General features: G+C 38.5%; 1 protein-coding gene across 2 annotated transcripts in view; it reads left to right on the top strand.

Annotated features, from left to right (window-relative positions):
- The first annotated feature begins 3,204 nt into the window (after nucleotides 1–3,204).
- Nucleotides 3,205–19,710, top strand: part of Eda2r (ectodysplasin A2 receptor) — a 33,952-nt gene continuing 17,446 nt past the window's right edge. Inside the window, exons 1-2 of one of the 2 annotated variants that reach the window (XM_010632187.2) lie at nucleotides 3,205–3,353; nucleotides 15,274–15,370. In XM_010632187.2, coding sequence (XP_010630489.1) covers nucleotides 15,284–15,370 — 87 coding nt within the window. In that variant the 5' untranslated portion in view covers nucleotides 3,205–3,353; nucleotides 15,274–15,283. The remainder of the gene's footprint in view (nucleotides 3,354–15,273; nucleotides 15,371–19,710) is intronic. The other variant, XM_010632188.2, reaches the window with a different exon arrangement.

Raw genomic sequence — 19,710 nt, 5'->3', positions numbered from 1 at the left:
AAAAAGAACAAAAAAAACAAAAAAAAAAAAAAAAAAAAAAAAAAAAGAAAAAAAAAGAAAAATCTCATAAATTGGGTGGCTTATAAGCAATTTAAATATATCTCTAACAGTTCTGTACACCGAAATTCTAGATCAAAGTGCCAGCAGATTCAGTGTCAGATGAAGTCCCATTTCCTGGATAACTAACTTATGGTTGTGTCCTCGTGTAATGGAGGGGACCACGGAGCTTTGTGGTTTATTTAAAGGCACTCATTCTATTCCTGAGGTCTCTGCTTTCATGACTTAATCACTTCCTAAAGGGTTACCTCCAAATACTTTCTTATAGTGGGTTAGGTATCAACATATAAATTCTTGAAGGACATAAATATTCAGATCATAGCAGAGAGACAAAAAAGTTAATAACTAAAGCCACTAGAATCTTGGTAAGAATGAAAAATCAGAGGTTAGAGGGAGGGTCTAGAGAAAGAGATATTATAAAGATGCAAGAAAAAGAAAGTAGAACAGACAGGAGAAGGAAACTCAGAGAGATGAGTCTGAAATAGGAAGAAGCTCTGGTAAGAGACATGGATGAGCTTGAATATGGAGAAGTTAGAAATTATTTAGAGTTAAGTCTCTTGCTCTTTTATGTTCTCAGTGAAACTGGAAATGAAATCATCTGCTAAAAGTTTGAAGATTGTATTTGGTGCTTGGCTAAGAGTGAATTTAAAACATTTTGGGCAAGGGGAAGGTAAGATGATTAATGATGAGAGAAAAGACTGTGCTGAAACTCAACTGATGTTTGAAAATTTTTTTCACAGCTAAGTGTCTTTTTTATACCACAACATCTTTAAGCCAGAAGAATCAAGCCTATATATTCCATCCAATTTGACATCTATAGCCAAGCTTATCTAAACATATTGTAAGCTGAGTAAAGAAGCTGAACTTTTAGTAATGGGCATCCTTAGAGACACTGGGGTCCAGAGCAGCTACCCCATACGTCTCAGCATCCATTGACACTTTAGCTTCTGCTCTCCCTTTTAAATCTCCAGAACGTCTCTAAGGGACTGACTGAAGTCTGAGTGAAGCATGAAATCTCCTGAAAGAATGCAACCTGCCTGCATTTTACACAAGAATTAGAGGGTGTCCGGGTGTCTTTGAGACCCAGATAATATCAGTATTTGCTTGAGTGATTTTAGATAATCTCTGAGAAGAGCTGAAAATTCATAGTAGGGTACCTCAAATCTTGCACTTGGACCCAGCAGAAGCTCTCTGGACCCAGAATTAAGAGAGGGAGGCTGGACCTATCTATCTTGTTGTCATTTTAGGCTGGTTTCAGCAGTGAATTATAGTCAAAGAAACCTTTCTCTTGGGATCATACTATTTGAGTTCATGAAGAAAACTCAAGCTCATCATAAAAAAGGGGGCTGGTGAATTCTCCCCAAGAAATGAGCTTACCCAATCTCAGTGCTAACGGTTCATGAGGCCAGCATGGCTCCTGATAGAGAACAAAGCTGAGATCCTTAACCCTACTCACTGGTACATTCTATCTCAGATACTACATCAGAATCTCTGCTTTGAAAGAATGCCTGGATTCCATGTACACATTTACCTGTGAGAAACAATGCTCTAGAGTTTTAAGATCATCTAGTCCAATGACTTCTTCAAGTTACAAATGCAGAAAGAAGGTTACAATAAGATTTACTTGATTTTACAGATAAAGCTAGTTTTACTTAGACTTCCAAACCCAAGTAAGGATTTTTTTTCTACTACCCTAGTGTATCAAGACTGCCTGTAACCCATCTGTGCTGAATTACATAAGATGGAGGAAAATCTGATAGCCTCTCCTTTGGAAAAGGGTCCCTTTTCTGAGTGAAAACACGAGGGTCTTTCTTTTGCTCCCTCCTCTTTCTTCTCACAGCAGAATTAAGAAATATACAGGGTAGCTATGATAATTTCCATCTTAAAGATGCTACAAGAGGAAGCTAAAGAATATACATTTGTGTGTATATGTGTCTTTACTATATCCCAGACATGGTTCTAATTGCCTTATTCATATCAACATTATTTTGTGTATAAATTCTTGTAATCCTCAACAGAAATAGAGTTGATTCAGGACCTATGTTGTCACCTCAGTGCCTATTAAGCCCTTTTCCACCAAAGACTCCCACCCCTGTACTGAGACCCTACACTGAACTTCTGGTATATACCCGCTACCTAGGTCATGCGCAGACCCTCAGTCTAATTGTGGCATATGGCTTGATTCCTTCTCCTATATCTTGGCTCAAATATCATTTATCTTTATCATTTAAAGTGCTGTTTGCTCCTCCACCTCTTTTGAGCCTTCTCAATCCACTGAATAGCATATGCCTTCCCTGGCCATATACTCTATCTTTCAGTTTTAGTTTTTCTTTTTTTCCTCATTGAGTTTATCGGTACATTTTAGGTATACAGTGCAGTCACATTTATCATTGGGATCTTGTACCTTTACATGACAGGTCTTGGTTCTCATTTTTTCCCCTTGTCCCTGCCCTCTCTTCAGTTTTAGTTTTTCTTCCTGCCTCCTACTCTCTTCTAGCTTGTATCCCATAGTTTGGCCTTTCATTTCATACAGTGTGCTGTTCTCTGTGTCCTTTCTGTCTTACCTCTGCAAATTCTTTAAGGTCAGGTATAACATTCCAGGACTTCCCCACTGTTCCCTGTAAAATCATAGACATAAACTCCCACAGTGTTGTCCCTGGAAGGGCCTTCAGATACTATGTAATCCAACCTCCTCCTTGTACACAGAGGCCCCACAGAAAGTTTAGCGTTTGCTTAAAGTTTAAGTCAAGTCCAGAATTTAGTTTCCCTTCATTTTTAGTGGTCTTACCCCAGCTTCAATTCGCTTCTCTGTCAAAATCCTACCTACTTTTCTGCAGAAGGGAGTATTTTACGAAAGCAGAAAGGAGGGGGAGGGGGAAAAGAGGGGAGGGGAAGGAGGACGACAGCAAAGAGGAGGAGGAGGAGCAGTAGGCTGCTTGCAGCCACTTAACCCTTCTTCCCCCTCTTCCCACAGACTGGGCTGGACCTCACTCCCTGGCTCTCAGCCCTTTTGCCTTCTCTTCATTTCCCGGGAGATTTGCAATTCCTGCCACACTACTGGCTAGATCCCTGTTTACCTCCAAGACTCACAGTGTCCCTCTCCAGGGTGGAACTTCTTTGCATAGCCACGCCTAGACATACCAAGAAGTCCAATAGCTGTCCCGGGAGCCTCAAGGGAAGAGAAAAGTAGGCTTAGCGCAAAAAGGATTGAGGGTGGATGTATTTGATCCGTTGTTGCTACACGTGTTTGTGAAATGAGTGGAGCGCAGCTTTGATTGCAACGGATTTCTTCTACTGTGAGTGCGGTCTTCAGGGTTGGGGCTGAGGGGCGGGGACTGGGCAGCACATCTAGTCGGTGCTAAAATGTGTTTTTCTTTCCTTGCGAATCCCGTTGTACTAAGAGCCATCTGTGCATTCATTACAGGGTAAATGTGGGAACACCCTGGTGTGGCAAGGGGGCTGGGAGTGGTGAAAGTACAGGATCAGGTCAGGATGTTCCTGCTATGGTGCTGCACAGTGAGACTGGCTGGAAAAGTGTCGCATGGCCATTTGTGTCTGGAGGCTCTGTCTGAGGTGCCAAGAACCTAGGCTGATAGCCATGGAGCCTTGGTGAGACAGTTCTCCCCTATGTAGGCAAGGCTGCTGGGAACATGCCCGGACTTGTCCAACTGCCTTGAGCATCTGGGAATGGTAGATAAAGAAAAGAAAGAGGCTGGGTGTTAGCTGAGAAAGGGAAGCGGGTCAGACATGTGGAACATCCAGGAGGGAAGCTGAACTGCTGGCTCACCCAAGAGTTCCCCAGGCAAGTCAGGACTTGTGTAAAGAGCACGCTGACTCTGTATGGGGCTTTCAATCCACTCCCACACCCACCCAGCTGAATTTCACTTGATCCCTCTCTCCTGGAAACTGAGCCCAGGGCAGTGATATTTTGATCCAGCCTCACCCCAAACACTGGCCAAGACCCAGGCAGCTGCAAGAACTGGAGTACGAGATCCACCAGAGATGAGGCTGGGAAAACAGATCACCGAGTCTGATTTGGACAGGTATTGGCAGCTCTGCCCAATATCATACAGGATGGCTGGGGTAAGAAAGTGTGGAGCATCTTCCCTAGATAACTTTCCTGTGCCCTCCTTACTCCATCATACCCTCTGTTCAATTTAACAGACTTACTGAGTATTTACTTTGTGCCACGAATTATGAGATAGATACCTAAAATACAGGTTGTGATCACTGGCCCAAACAGATCCATGATGGGTATAAGAACATAAATAAATATAGCAGAAGATAGATTTTAAAGGTGCAAAATGCTCCAAGTTTGTCAAGTAAGAATCATATTGGGTAAAGCTAGAGAAAAATCAGAAAACTATTTTTGAGTGTTGCTTGAAATTGTAAAATTTCTCAGGGCTCCAGAGCCAGACTATTTGACTCCAGATCCCATTCCCAACATTTATTGTGTAACTTGGACAAATCCAGTTACTTCCTCCCCTTTGAGTTAACGCTAAGAGAAAATAATATCACCTACCTCATTGGAATGTTGTGAAGATTAAATAAGATAATGCATGTAAAATAATTACACTTAGTATAGTACCTGGACCAAAATAAACACCCAATGATTAATAACTTTTATTTAAGATGGATCATGGAGAACTGATAGAATTTCAACAGTTGGAGATAGGAGAGAAAGCAATTTAAGCAGAGAAAACAACAGGAAAAACTGCAGGAGTGGAGGGAAACTCAGAGCATGTGCTGTATTTTAGAGTACAATTAGGGAAAGTGGAAGTTAAAGTTAACTTGTTTGAATCGTGGTAAACTAAGGAAGATTTTGGATGCTTGACTTTTGATTTGATTTGGAGTTTGTAGGTTGAGGAAAAATTCAGATGTTTACTTTAGAAAGAATCTGCTAAGTGTGAGTCACATAAATTGGAATAGGAAAACACAAGAGGTAAGAGTGTAGAGGATTCTGGATCTGAAGTGGTGGCTGCAGACATGGAAAGGAGGCAGTACATTTAACAAGGCATCACAAAAGAATCTGCAGAAATTTGAAGTTGATAAATTATGTGGGATTAAAGGAAGAAAGAGAATCCAGAATCCCTTAGGGTTGGCTTAGACTTTAAGAAGATGGGTATTCTCTCACTGTGAGTTCGAGATCAGCCTGGGCTACATAGTGAGTTCCAGGTCAGTCTCAACTACATAGTGAGACCCTGTCTCAAAAAACAACAACAACAACAACAAAAGAATAAGAAGATGGGTATTTTCATTCCACCTCTGTGAATGGTGCATTAGAAATGAGATCACCCTTCTGAGGTGGACACAGCTATTTTTATTTATTTATTTCTATCTATCTATTTATTTATTTTTGCAGTACCAGTAATCAAACTCAGGATCTCAGGACCTTGCACTTGAGAAGTAGGCCCTCGGTCCCTAAGGTCACAGCTATTTTTACGTTTTGGTTCTTCTAATTATCTGCTCTTTGGGTTCCTAAGCATATTATGGACGTTACATTCGCAAGCAGCATCAATATATCCAAAGGGAATTTAGAAATATGTGGGAGTGGTATTTTTTACACAAATTGTGAGGTATCAGTTAGTGCTAACTAGCTTGATACAATAAAGAGTTGTTACTCTTTGCCTGCCTGTAAAATCAGTGGATCTCTTCTTGTATTCTAGTTCTCACTTGACTAAGTGAGAAAAATTGAATTACTTGAAGCATCCATTTTCCTGAAAAAGAAAGAAAATACTACCTACATCCTAAACCAGAGTGTTGCTGGAAAGAGACACATAGTAGGCTTAGGGTTAGCCTCTGTTTCCCCGTCTTGTTTATAAAGCAATTCGATTTGGTTCTCTTAAAGAATCCTTTTAGAATTCCCTGACTATATATTTTCCGTTACTGGATTGTTTGAAAATTTTAACTAATGGCCAAAAAGAAGAAAAAAATAAACCATTGTGGAATGTGCTGTCTTGTGAGCACTGAGGTGCCTGTTATTAAAGGAGTACAAGTAGAGTTGGATGGTATTTCTTTCTTGAATGACAAACAGCTGAGGCTACAATGAATTTTATTTATTGTTTGTTTGTTTTGAGATAGGGTCTCACTATGCAGTTCTGGTTGGCCTGGACCTCATTCTTTTGAGCAGGCTGGTCTCAAACTTGTTGTGGTCCTCCTGTCTGAGCCTCCCAAGTGCTAAGATGAGTGTTCAACTGCCTTCTGACTCTAAGATTGTCAGAGGCTAAAAATTATTTCACAGACTGTGTATTTACATATGAGATTATATGTTTCTTATTTATCATTTTCATCTTATCTCACAGCCCTTTCAAATCCTACACCTTTCTTCAGCGTTTTTTTAAGGGCAAGAAATATTTCAGGATCAGGATGTCGACCTGTACCTCAGTTTATGGGCTTTTTCTCCCAGTCCTGTTGTATGGATATGACCTTGCGTTGTTCTTGCAAATACCCATTGGTCTGTTGCTCTTCTCCTTTAGAGTATTTATTCCCTAACTTTTGAGGAAAAGATGGAGCGCTTGATAGATTTAGGATTGCTCTGGGGAAAAGGGACTGTTCATGTTGATATATTCACAGAGGCACAACTATTCTAGATTGCTTGATAAGTTGAATAGTGTGAAGACATTGTGGGGTAAGATAAAAAACATTAGTACAAATATGAAATTAGAACAGCTGACTGAATTTTATCCACTTCCCAGCCCTGAAAAAAATCATACCATTAATTCAATTAACAGATGATGCATCGCAGTCAAAAGCTTCCTTGGGAATTCAATGGACCTCCACTCCTAGTGCTGCTGGTTGGGTAACTAGTTTTTGATGATACCATTATTTCTTGGTGTCTTAGTGGTCTGTACATAAATTAGCGACTCGTTTTGGCTAGGACAATAGTAAAACAAAACAAAGGCTTCAGGTATTGGCTGAATGTTGGTCTGGCATGTGACTTGTTTCCAATACCCTTTGTTCCCTAGCTCTGGGTTAGGTAATAAAACCAATCTTAACAATTCTTCATGTATGTAACTCAATCTGTAGTTTCCAGAACATTTTCATGTACATTATCTCTTGTTTTTCCCTCAATGTGGTAGTTTTCTGTACCTTTGCTTCCACTTGGGAAGATTGTTTAGGGGATTATTAAAATGGAATTTCCCCCTTATAATCAGCTCAAAATTTACTGGTCTTAATTTCACCCCATTTCTTTTATTAATTATATCTCTGTTTTTTGGCTGCACAATTTATTTTCTTCTCAACAATTCCTCCTCAGCAACTGCAAGACTCTAACCAAATATTTATATTGTTTAAATTTTCAGCTACTCAATATACAGCTTTCTAAGCTGTATTTATCCTTTGAGGTTTCTATATATTTTTTGCAGTGTGTGTGTGTGTATGTGTTTGTGTGTGTGTGCATGCGCATATGTGTTTTGAAAAAGAATTTGACTCATAAGGTTAACATTTGCCTTTGGCTGAGTGGAAGTGACCCAGTGCAATTGGTTATTAATTCTGTCTTTAGAGTAATAACTGCTTTTAATGAGAATTTTTCTTCTTTTTTACTCCAACTGGGGCATTATCTCTTGCTTTGTGTACTAGAATAAAGGACAAAGTAAACAGGTGAGGCTTTAGTTTTTCAGTTTCCTTCATTCTCCTTTGTGCTAATCTTGACATTACTGAACCAGATGTTTCTGTCAATAACAGTTGGAATTCTTCAGTAACTTTGGAAATGGAGACAGAAGCTTATTAAAAACTAGTAACCACCTGTGGCCTCTGAATTATTTCCATTTCAGGCACATATTTTAGCCCACTTGAACACAAGTAGACAATGTTTTGTGTGTGGCCTTAGTACTGAGCTACATCCCAGCCCCCCCCCCTTTTTGAAGAAGGATCTTGCTAAGATGCAGGCTGGGCTCAAACTTGTGATCCCCTGCATAAGACTGCCTCTGTGCTGGCATTATAGGAGTGCTCCCAAACAAACAAACAAATAAAACAAAATGTACTTTTATCACACACCCATGAAACCAAATCAAAATCAAAATAACACATCTCCAGTCCTGACTCTCCCTCACCTCCCTTTGCTAAACAACAGCTGACACTATTCACCTCTTACTTCTTAAAACTTTGTCGTCTCCTGCCCTATCCAGGTTCCATGGCTGTTATTTCTCTTTCAATTCCATATATTGGTGTCCCTCAATGTTTGTTCTTGGAATTTCTTCTTTACCCTTCTAAACTTTTCATATGTTTTACCTAAATCCATGGATCTTTACCAACAGATGCATTTATTCACTTAGCCTTTAGCCTGAGTATTTTATTAAAAAAAGTCTTTTAGTTGATTCTGATATGAAGCCATGAACAAAAGCTGCTATTCTGATCTTTTGTGCACTTGGCTTATGTTCAATTCCAGTTTATATTCCACGCATTACAGTTGAATACTGGGCAAAATCATTGAAATATTCATCTGTCCCCATCTTCATACTTACAATGATTAAAAAGAAGTGTTGCCCCTTTTTCCATTAAGCAACTCCACTTTTACACATTTTATGGCCCTGGGATTCTCCTGGTTTCCCATCTAGAAACTCTGAAAATTTCCTTTGGCTCATATCTTTCTTTTGGCTCTTACTCTGTAAGGTGTTTATCCTACCATTACTGTTTGTCTATTCTTTTTGCCAGAACTCTTGTTCTGAACTATCTCCTAAATCTTGAGCAGTAACTCTGTCAAAGATTAAAGCACAATCAGATTGATGTTCAGAAAATGCTTTTTGGCCCACCCAAAATATCCCTGAAGAAAAATGAATTTTCACTAAAGGCTGGAAGGACATTATCCTTATTTTACTTTGATACTGCCTTGGGAAGCATGCCATGTTCATGAGAACTAAATTCCTTTGAGTTGTGGCTTTGTCTCTTACTAACTGAATAAACTTAAAATAATTCTTTCTTTCTCAACCTAGTTTACTTTTTGTGAAACCTGTTAATTGGTGATATTAATCCTTAGCTACCTCCTAGGGTTATTGTGAAAATTTATTGAGCTAACTGATGTGAAAGCCTTTACAAACTGAAACCTTTCATTCAGGCCAAAAATTTGTTCCTGTTAATCTATAGATTTAGTCATCCAACAAATGTTTCTTTATAATCTACTATATGCAAGTCACCCTTTTAAGTACCAGGGATGAAGAAGTAAACATGATTAGCACTATTGTCTCATGGTGCTTACAATCTAGTTGGAGAAAGAACAGAAAATAAAGAAGCAAAATATTTGATATGTCAGAAGGTCATAAGTGTTACAAAGAATAATAAAACAGGAAAGGGATAGAAAGTGTGGATAGAAGTTGTAATTTGGAGAGTGGTTAGAGAAGTTTTACTAAGAAGATGATATGAAAACAAAGAACTAAAGAGGATGAAGGAGTCAGTTATGTGAACATCTGGAGAAGAACATTGCTGGCTTGAGCAGGTGTGGAAGCCTTAAAGGGAGAGCATTCACATTCGATTTGAAGACCAACAAGGAGCTTATCATGAATGGGTTGAAAAGAGTAAGGGCAAGAGTAGTACAGAATGGGACCAAAGAGATGGGGAAATTAAGGTACGCAGATCATCTGAGGCCTCATCAAACATTAGATACACTTTAGTTTTATTATAAGTGAAAAGGATATTCACCGAAAGGTTTTCAAGCTGGAAATGATGTAATGTTATAACATGCTTTAAAAGAACCACCCACCTTCATCCTCTTTATACATTTGTGTCATATTATTTCTAGAAAAAATGAGTAAGCCTTTCATAAGCTTTTTCTTATTCTTTCATTAGATTCCCACTGAATGTGGGGGAACAGAGAAACTTTGTGTGACTGTACCTTAAGTATAGGGAAAGCCTGTAAGACCAAAGCCAAAAGAATATTTAGAACGGTGGTATTTTTAATATTGACTACATATGCGAATCACTTGATTACTGTACATATAACAGATGCTCATGGGTCGTACCTCTGACTAATTACATCAGAACCTCTGAGGTAAAACCTAAATATCACTGTACTCTAGTGCTCCCGATGTGCAGCCAAGAGTGAGAACCACTGTTCTAAGAGATTGACCAAAGGAGCTCCCTCATGCTACAGATGGTAACCTTAATTCTGGCACTGAGTAGGAGCATGTTCCTGATGGTAGAGCTGGGCCTGGGTGTATTTACCATACTGAGCTAAAAGTAGAAAGGCAAAATTCACAAATAGTGGAGCAGGGGGTAAATGAGGTACGTGGTATTTTGGAAGTAGGTTATGGGCAAGAAAAGGCTGGGATAGCAGTGGTTCTGGGCCAGGACAGAAAGGGGAAGGCTGAAAATCAGCACCAAATAGTAAAGCAACATCTGGATTATTGTAGGTCAAACATCTGGAAATAATGAGGAGTCTATACAGATAAATGCTTGATTTGGAAAGAAAAGCGTATTCTCAGGGCCAAACTGAGCAACTGCTTTGATTTTGCCAATGGCTGGGTGACTGGGCTCACAGGAGAGGAATGGCAGAGAATGAAGCAGCTGCTTTCTTCCTCTCCCTTTTTAATCCCAAACCTCCTGCACTGTCCAGACAAAGCAAATATCCTGAAGTCTTGAGTTCTTAATTTAGGTTTGTCATCCTGTTCTGCCTACTGAGTCTAGATAGAAAGAGCATGTTTCACCCCACAGGCATGTGTGCAAATTGAGAAGAGCAGCAGGCACAAGCTGAGGCCTGAGGCAGCTGCACCCTCAGCAGCCCAAGTACCTCCCATCCATCCATCAGAAACTTGGCCAACATCAATTATTCAGGACACAATAAGATAATGTGGGGATTATCAGTAACATCAGCCTCCTTGCTTCTCCTCTGCCTTGTTTATTCGCAGTTTTGCTCTGCTAAGCTATTATTTTTTTAAATCAGAACAAAAGAAATGGGCAGGGAGAGCAGCAGCATGACAAGAAACTGGCCAAATAAAGAAAAGTAGTCATGTTGTTAGTTGTCAGCACTTCTTGTTAAATGCAACACACGCAAGATCTATATCTATATTTATCTATTTATTGAGGGAGGAGAGAGAAGGGAGAGAGATAAAGTTTCAGTGAAGCAAATCACAGAGGCACATATAAGAATGTCTATAGCAGCTTCAAAGTACTTCATTTATATTGTTCTACTAGAACAATATAGAGTAAATTATTAAATAAACAGCTGAGAAAGTATGCAATTTCGTGGATTTCAATATTATTATAAAGTTGTACAATAATAATCACTAATTTCAGAGTATTTTTATCAAGGCTAAAAGAAATTCATATTCATTGAACATGCACTCCCTCCTCCCCTCAACTCCTGGCAAACAGTATATCTACTTTCTCTCTGTTTGGGTTACCTATTCTGGACTTTTCCTGTAAATGAAATCATACTTGCTCTTTTGGGTCTGGTTTTTTTTATACATGTTTTCAATGCTTGTCCATATTATAGCAAGAAATAAGTACTTCTTTTTTTGGACTGAATAATATTTCATTGTATGATTGGACCAAAATTGTTTATCTGCTTATAAGTTGATGGACATTTGTTTTTTCTATTTTGGGGCATTATGAATAATTTTGCTAGAAATATTCATGTTTAAGTTTTGTATAAACATGTTTTTCAGTATATACTTAGGAATGGAATTATTAAGTCATATGGTAATACTACATTAAACATTTTGAGGCACTGCAAAGCTATTTTTTAAAGGAACTGCATCATTTTACACTCTCACTAGTAGCAGTGTATGAGGGTTCCAATCTTCCCTTTTTTATTATGGCTGCCATAAGTGGGTATAAAGTGGTATTTAATTATAGTTTTGATTTGCATTCCCTCTATTCCTAATGATATTGAGCATGTTTTCATGTTCTTATAAGCCATTTGTATAGTTGCTTTGAGTAATGTCTGCTGAAGTATTGTACCCATTTTTAAATTGTGTTGTCTTTTTTCTTTTGGGGACATAAGAGTTCTCAGTATATTCTAGGTTCAAGTCTCGGATCAGAGGTATGAGTCATAAATTTTTCTCACATTATGTGGGTTGTCTTTTCATTCTCACTTTTAATGTTTAATTTTTGATTATCATATTCACTATACATATAGTATGTGTTTCAGTGTGATACTGCACTGAGATGCAGTGAGCCCTATACTAGATCTTTAACATGTATTATCACATTCAGTTTTCTAAATTGCTAGGCAAAGTATGTAATAAAATCTACATTTTTTGCAGATTCTGTGAAAGATGAAACCATTTTTAAAGACATACAACTAGTGAATTGTGGAGCTGGGATTCATACTCAAGTCTGCATATGCCTAAGACCTTTACTTTTTCCAAGTGTGAGGTTATTACTTACTGTGTGAAAGTCATTTCTTCAGAGAGATATAATGTAGATGGTTAGGCACATAACCATAGGCCAGAAAGCAAAACATGTTGACAAGCTAACAAACAGCAAGCACGGCTGTGTTGCCTACTCTCTGCTAAGTACAAGGTTAGACACTGGGCATGCAGTGGACTCTATTCTAGGGAATTATACAGTTCTATCTGTATTACTAACTCGGTGAGCAGTTTGGAGGATTATAGAGAAGTGTCTAGCTGCAATTTATGAGAGCAGCTGATTTTCTCAAAACCTGTTTATTGTTTCTTACTTTCTCTTAAAATAAAAAGGTAGTTGCACTGCTGACCACAAGAAAAAACTTGATACACTGTCATGCATTGTTCCTGGATAGTGACATTAAACTCTTGTTAGACAATTTTGTCTCTATGAACTGACTTCTTTGGAGTAGTAGAAGTCCATGTGATTTTGTTCTCTTCAATAAAAGCAATTTGTTAACTTGCGAATGAAAGTTATTTTAATTTATATGCTTTGGATAGACAATTTGACAAAAATGGAGGGAAAAAGAAATCCTCTTTTAACTCTAGATCCTGATATGAGGATTTGGCAATAAGCCTACCTCACCTAGACAGAAATCTAAAAAGCAGAGTTAGAGGGATATGCTCTTGTCATACGATGTTTACCAGGTAGCTGGAGCTCTGGAAACCAAACCAAATAGCTTGTCACAGACACCTAAAGGCCACCAGCAGCTGCCATGAAAATTTCAGATGACCTGCATCAGGAGCTTATTTCAAAAGGAGTTCTGTTCTTTGACTCGTGCTAATGTTTTCTGTTATTTTTGACAAGAAAAAAGTATGGGAGAGTTATCTACACCAGCATGCTGGCTTTGCTCTCATGGTAGTGAATTTCCTTGTCATGAGTGCTATGAGACCACTGATGGTTTTTGTGCTCAGGGAGGATGGTGAGTAGCAAGGAGAGGAGAGTAGGCCTACTGAGGCTGATTCCTTGATCTAATAATCAAAACAACAGAGTAGAGAATATATTTATCTTCTACAAAGAAGAATGTCTCTCTTTTCTTCTTTATTTCTTCTCTCTCTCCCCTCCCCCTTCTCTCTTTCTTTCATATGCTAGAGATTTAATCCCGAACCTTCACATTGAGATATATCTCCAAGCCTTTTATTATTTTTTCTTTATTTTATGGCAGAGTCTCGCTAAATTACTAAATTGCCCTGGCCAGACTTAAACTTGCAATACTCTTGCCTCAGCCTCCCAGAGTACTAGGATTGTGCCATAACACTTGGTTCAAAAGTGGGTTTCATAGGCCAATTTTTTCAGAATGAAGAAATGGGAAAATAGAGCCTAACTAATGTAGAGAAAACAGGAATGCCGGCTAGGATAACTTATCCTATCTCCATTGGGGACTTCTGTGGTGGTATCTCAAAGAGTATGTATACATTCTTCTCTCTTCTGGTTTGGAAGTACGCATTCTGGGCTTTCATTTTTGTGGTTCTAGAAGTCGAACCTAGGGCCTTGTGCATGCTGTGTGCATGCTTTACCACTGAGCTACATACAACCAGGGTTTTAAGGACTTTGAGAAACCACCTGAAATTCACCATGCTAGGAGCAAGCAAAAGAAATCTCATCACATACTTCTTTTTTATAAAGACAGGGCCTATTTATCAATTACTTGAGCCACCTCCATTAAATTCTTCTTTGTAGAAGGCTATGCTCTCTATGTACCTAAGTCCCTGACTTACAAATATTTGAGTTGCAAACTTTAACAGATGTGAACTGACCTTGCATTACAAACGTTTGTAGATGGAAACAAATCACGGAAGTAGCTCACACATCTGGCAGGCATTATCAGTGTTGTGCTTCTGTGTGCGTATTGTACAGTGTGATAACGCACAGGAGTACAGTGCTCAAAGCCCAAGATGTTCAGAAGCATTATTTACAGTATTGCTGTGTGTGTTTCGTTTTCTGTGCTTTATATTGTATATTTGTGTCAAAGGTGTATATGACTCACTTTGTTGGACTAAAAAATGAATCTTGACTTTTAAACATTCTCCCAGAAAGAGCCAGCTAGGGTGAAACTCTGCCAGTTTTAGCACTGAAGGTGTCACATCTTGGAAAACTTCTTAGTTCTGAGAAAACTCTGCAGCAAAGATTAAAATCCATGATTCCCAAATCTCAGTCCATTGCATGTTTACGCCATCTGTCTTTCAGAAACTATTACCTGAGTAATGTTTTCCCTTCTCAACACCTTAGTGCACCAGGATATTTCAACATACTGTAGCATCCTCCCATCCCATTCTGCCTAGGACAAAATCAATGGAAGGAAGTGGCCCTCAGAAGTACAGAATACACTATTAGCAAAGAAGAACAATATTTCAGCATTTTCATCCATAAAATAAAGATAATAATACCTATTCTCCTTAAGTTATGGGGCTATTATACATGTCATAATAATAGATGAGAAAGTGCTTACTAAACCCTTAAGAGCTGCTTACACATCAAGAGTAGTTGGATTTTGTATATCTATACAGATTACTGTTACTTCTCCTATCGTTCTCTTTACTAGTTCAGCTTCTGATAAAACCACTAACTACAACCATATAAGCAAGTACTTTGCCCCCTTGCCGCAGTCTCTCTATCTGAAGAATGGAACTAATAATGATTCCAGATATAGTTTTTTGAAAATTGAATGAGTTATTATGTGTAAAGAATTTAGAAGAGTTTGTGCAATGTGGTCAATGGTATATAGGAATTAGATATTTTGGTTTGACTTTCTCAGCCCTCTCATTAAGAGCCAGAGTTTAGATTAAGTGGACCCAGAAAGCAAATGTCATGGAAGTCATTAATTATCTTGCAGTACTTTTCTATTAGCTCCTTAGTTTTTATATTCTGTACCCACAGCTTTCTCACCATGGATTGCCAAGAAAATGAGTACTGGGACCAGTGGGGACGCTGTGTCACTTGTCAACAGTGTGGTCCTGGACAGGAACTCTCCAAGGTAAGTGCCTCAAATCACTATACATATTTTTTCACAACTTTAGACCAATCAGACAACTGAGAAAGGCCAATATTAGGATAGTCAGGCTCAACTGTGACTCATCTGGTTCAGCAGGTAAAACTTGGCATCCAGAAAATATACAATAATAGTTATAAATCTAACATGAAGTCAGCCTAGCAGGATCAAGGTCAGAGAAGGGTTTAATGAGATAATTTGTAACACAAAGGAAGATGTGTGAAATAGAGGTCCAGGAGGACTATTTGGCTTTACATCAATCTGTCAACTAAAGCAAGACTCAATCATGTAGAGTTCTAGAGTCAGATATCAGGTCTTGGGAATGAGAAAGTATAGTCTCTTGGTGTTGTACTCTGGTTCTTTGAAACCTGTGGAGAGCAGGTGAGGCACCGAGACAAGACCAACTCCGGGGAGGATCTCAGAGAATCACTTCTGCTTTTATTGTGTTGCCTTACAGCTTATATAGCACAGCTCTGGAAACGGGAAGAAAGGGTGTGGGTGGCATATAGAGATTGGCTGAGCCCCGAGAGTCATCAGTCGTTGGGGAACTAGAGGGGTGCAGCAAGCGTGGCCAAGAAGGCTTTCTACACACCGGTTATGGGCATCTTGCATGCCCCCTCTGGTGTCCTACAGCTTGCTACTGGACTTTGGTATGGCACGCCTTCTGGAGCACCCATAAGAAAGAGAAGGATAAAGTGTGGCCTCTGTCTCAAAGACGGAGGTCAGGGCTACTGAGAATACTATGAAAAAGAATGTTGAAGGATTCAGGGATGCAGAACTAGAGGGTGTCTAGAATCCCAATTAAAGATAAAGGTCAGAACAAAACAACCAGTAAGATAGAGAAAAGAGTGACGCTAGAGTTACTTAAATGTTTCTGAGTCAGGTTCCCTGTTCCCTGAACTGGGCATGGTATTAATTGTATGTGGTAGCTTGTGCTACAGAAATTGGAAGCAGAGTTTCTGTGCACTCACATTTTGTATTGATTCATTCAGTGATATGTATTGAACACCCACAAAGTGGCAAACATTTTCATAGGCACCACAGACGGATATGACAAAATAGAGAAAAGTTTTTGCCTCCATGAATATTACCTCTGAATTAGTGTACAAAAATGGGATACAATGTAGATAAATGTAGAATCTAGACCTAAAGATATGACAAAAATTAAATTAGGGTGATATGATACACAGTGACTGGAAAGCTATTTCAAGTTGGGAAGTAGTAGAAGACCTTGTTAAGGAGATGATTTCAGGCGAAGGTTACAGCTAGTGCAGAGTCCCAAGATGAGAATGAACTGGGTGTGTCCAAGGAAGGAAGGTTCATGCAACTGGTAGTACAGTGAGTGAGAGGAAGTGTCATCTATAATAAGAGGGAAAAAGAAGTATGGGCCAGACCGTGTGGGGTTGTGAACACTATGATGAGAAATTCTCATTTTTCTTTTTTTTTGAAGTGCACTGGGAATCATTTGGAGGGTTTTGAGTAGGATAGGGACATGATATTATGGCACAGGAAAGTGAAGCAATTAGTCAGCCTACTTTATCTACAACTCTATACCTCAAAAAGTGAAGAGAATATGACCTAGGGATATCAAGAGATATGAGCATTCATCCTAATTTTAATTCTATGCACACATCATTGTGTCATACAGTAGGATGCCCACGTCGTAGCAACAGATTCTAGGACCAAGAAAGTCTAACAAAGGTTAACACTTGCTGGGTAATAGAGAAGCCTCAATGAAATAATATGCTTGGCTTGACAGAAATATTTCAAATAACTTCAGTCTTCACAATAAGAAGCCTTACAAATGGGACTGGGGATGTAGCTCATTGGTGGACATCTTGTTTAGCATGTGCAAGAACATAGGCTCCATCCTATACCACAAAAAAGTGTTATAAATGTTCCTATCTTATTCTACACATGGCCATTATCTTTAAAACTATCCATATATACAAAGCTGAACTTCAAAGGAAAATATAGGTCTGTCTGTCAAACTGCTATTACCAAATTTATAAAAAGAATCCCACGATGGAAAGAGCAATTGACTTGGTAACTCTCCAAATGTCATTTACTTCAACACCACTAGAAAGCTCAGACAAATTAAGAAATTGCAGTAATGTGCTCCTGCAAAAGCTTTTACACATATAAATAGCTTATACGTATCTGGTCATTCTAGAGCTTTTGAGCACTTTAGCTCATTTGGTTTTTACAACAGTTCTACCAAGACAGTATTATGAGTCCTACTTTATAGAAGAGACAGTTAAAGCTAAAAAAATATGTGGGTTATTCTCAAAGTCACAATGGTGCAGTAAAAATAAATACAAAATCTTTCGACCCAGAGATATCTGAGTTTGATTCTCACCTTTGCTGTTGCCAAATTACTTTATTTTTGAATTAAATAAGTTTTACTAAGTTGAAAAGAGCATATTTCTCTATACATATTTCAGATATATGAAACATTGCTCAAAGTTGCTAATCATCAGAGAAATCCAAATCAAAACCTTGATGAAATATCAACTCACTAGTAAGAATGGCTACTATCAAAAAGGCTCAACACAGAAAGTCCTGCCAAGGATGTCAAAAAAGGAGATCCCTGAAAACTATTGAGGCATTATGTAAATAAACAGTTTGTCAATACCTCAAAAAAAGTAAAAATAAACCTACCATATGATCAGTGATTTTCATCTCTGGGCAAGATATCCAAAGGAAATGAAATAGGATATCAAAGAGGCATCTACACTCCCATGTTCATTGCAGGTCTACTCTCCAATAGCCACGAAATAGAAATGAGCTAAGTGTCTATTGAGTGATGAATAGATAAAGAATATGTTTTATGTATACACAAATGGAATATTGTTAGAACATAATAAAAGCTGGCATTCTGAAAACTTTGGTGGACTTGTGTATGATTATGTTAAGTGCAGTAAGCTAGAATCAGAAAGACAAATACTGCACTTTCTGGGTTGCTGAGACATAATACCCAACATTCACAAGTTGAAGGAGGAAAGACTGATTTTGGCTCACAGTTCGTAGAGGTGTCAAGTGGTTTGTAGAGGTCAGCTGGTTCCACGTCAGGGGAGCATGCCATAACATTCCACCTCTGGCCCCAAAAATATTTATGTGCATACCTTTATGCAAAAGGCATTTACTTCATCTCTAAGAGTTACCAAAATCCTAACAAGTTTTATTATTGCTGAAAAATCCAAGTCCAAAGTTTCCTCTGAGATTTAAGGTAAACTCTTAGGCTCGAGCCCCTGCATAAATGAAAGTTAAACACTTCCAACATACAATGACAGAAGATAAACATTTCCATTCCAAAAGGTACACAAATGGGGGATAGACAAGAGTGGAACTAAAGCAAGTCCAAAATCCAGCAAGGCAAACATTAAGTCCCACAATGCCATGTCCAGCATCTGGGGCAATTCAGCAAGATGTGAACTTCAAAGGACTTAAGTAACTACCTCTGTGTCACCGCCAGTGATTGTAGCTCCCGTGGCTTCTCTCTTCAGCTGGCTGTACTCACGCCTTGCAGCTTTCCTCAGATAACTGATGTTCCTGGCTTCTCTAACCTTCTGGTGGCTCCGCTGCATCTTCAGTTTCACACTCACAACTTCACACACTGCCCTCTCAGGAGCACACTTGTAAAGGTACAAGATCCCAATGACAAATGTAACTGTACTGTATACCTAAAATGCACCAATAAACTCAATGAGAGAAAAAAAAACATTTTATGTTACCTCATTAATGTATGAAATAGTTGTTTTTATAGTTCATAAAATGTACAGTTAAAATGAATTAAATTATCTATGATCAGAGTAAAAAAGTAACACATAACAGCAACTTGAATTATATAGCATATTTATGTACATAAGGAACTCTAGAGACAAGTAACCTATGTCTTGTTGGACACAACAATAGTTATAAAGGACACATTCATCTTTGGCACCTTGATGTTTTATCCCCTTTTTGTGGTTTCATAGTTGACACAACTCAAAGCATCACATCTTTCTTTCTTTTTCTTTTTCTTTCTTCCTTTATTTTCTCCTTTTTTTAGCTTCATTCAGATTTATTAATGAAGAAAACTTGTCCATGTGTACCTCCGTATTAGTGGAACTGTGAGCACTTCTTTCTTCATGAAATTTGTTTTATTTTCTAATTTTTATTGGTATGCTATAGATATACATAATGATCACATTCATCATAGTGAATTTGTCCCTGTACATAATATATCTTGATTCCTTTTTCCCCATTCTCCTTCCCTCCTTCTACCTAGAAGGAAAAAAGTAGAAACAAAGCTCTGCTCTCCTCTCCTCTCCTCCCCTCCCCTC

This window comes from Fukomys damarensis, unplaced genomic scaffold (assembly GCF_012274545.1).
Source record: "Fukomys damarensis isolate Sample0158 unplaced genomic scaffold, DMR_v1.0_HiC HiC_scaffold_39, whole genome shotgun sequence".
NCBI lineage: Eukaryota > Metazoa > Chordata > Mammalia > Rodentia > Bathyergidae > Fukomys > Fukomys damarensis.
This window is presented reverse-complemented; position numbering and strand designations above follow the sequence as displayed.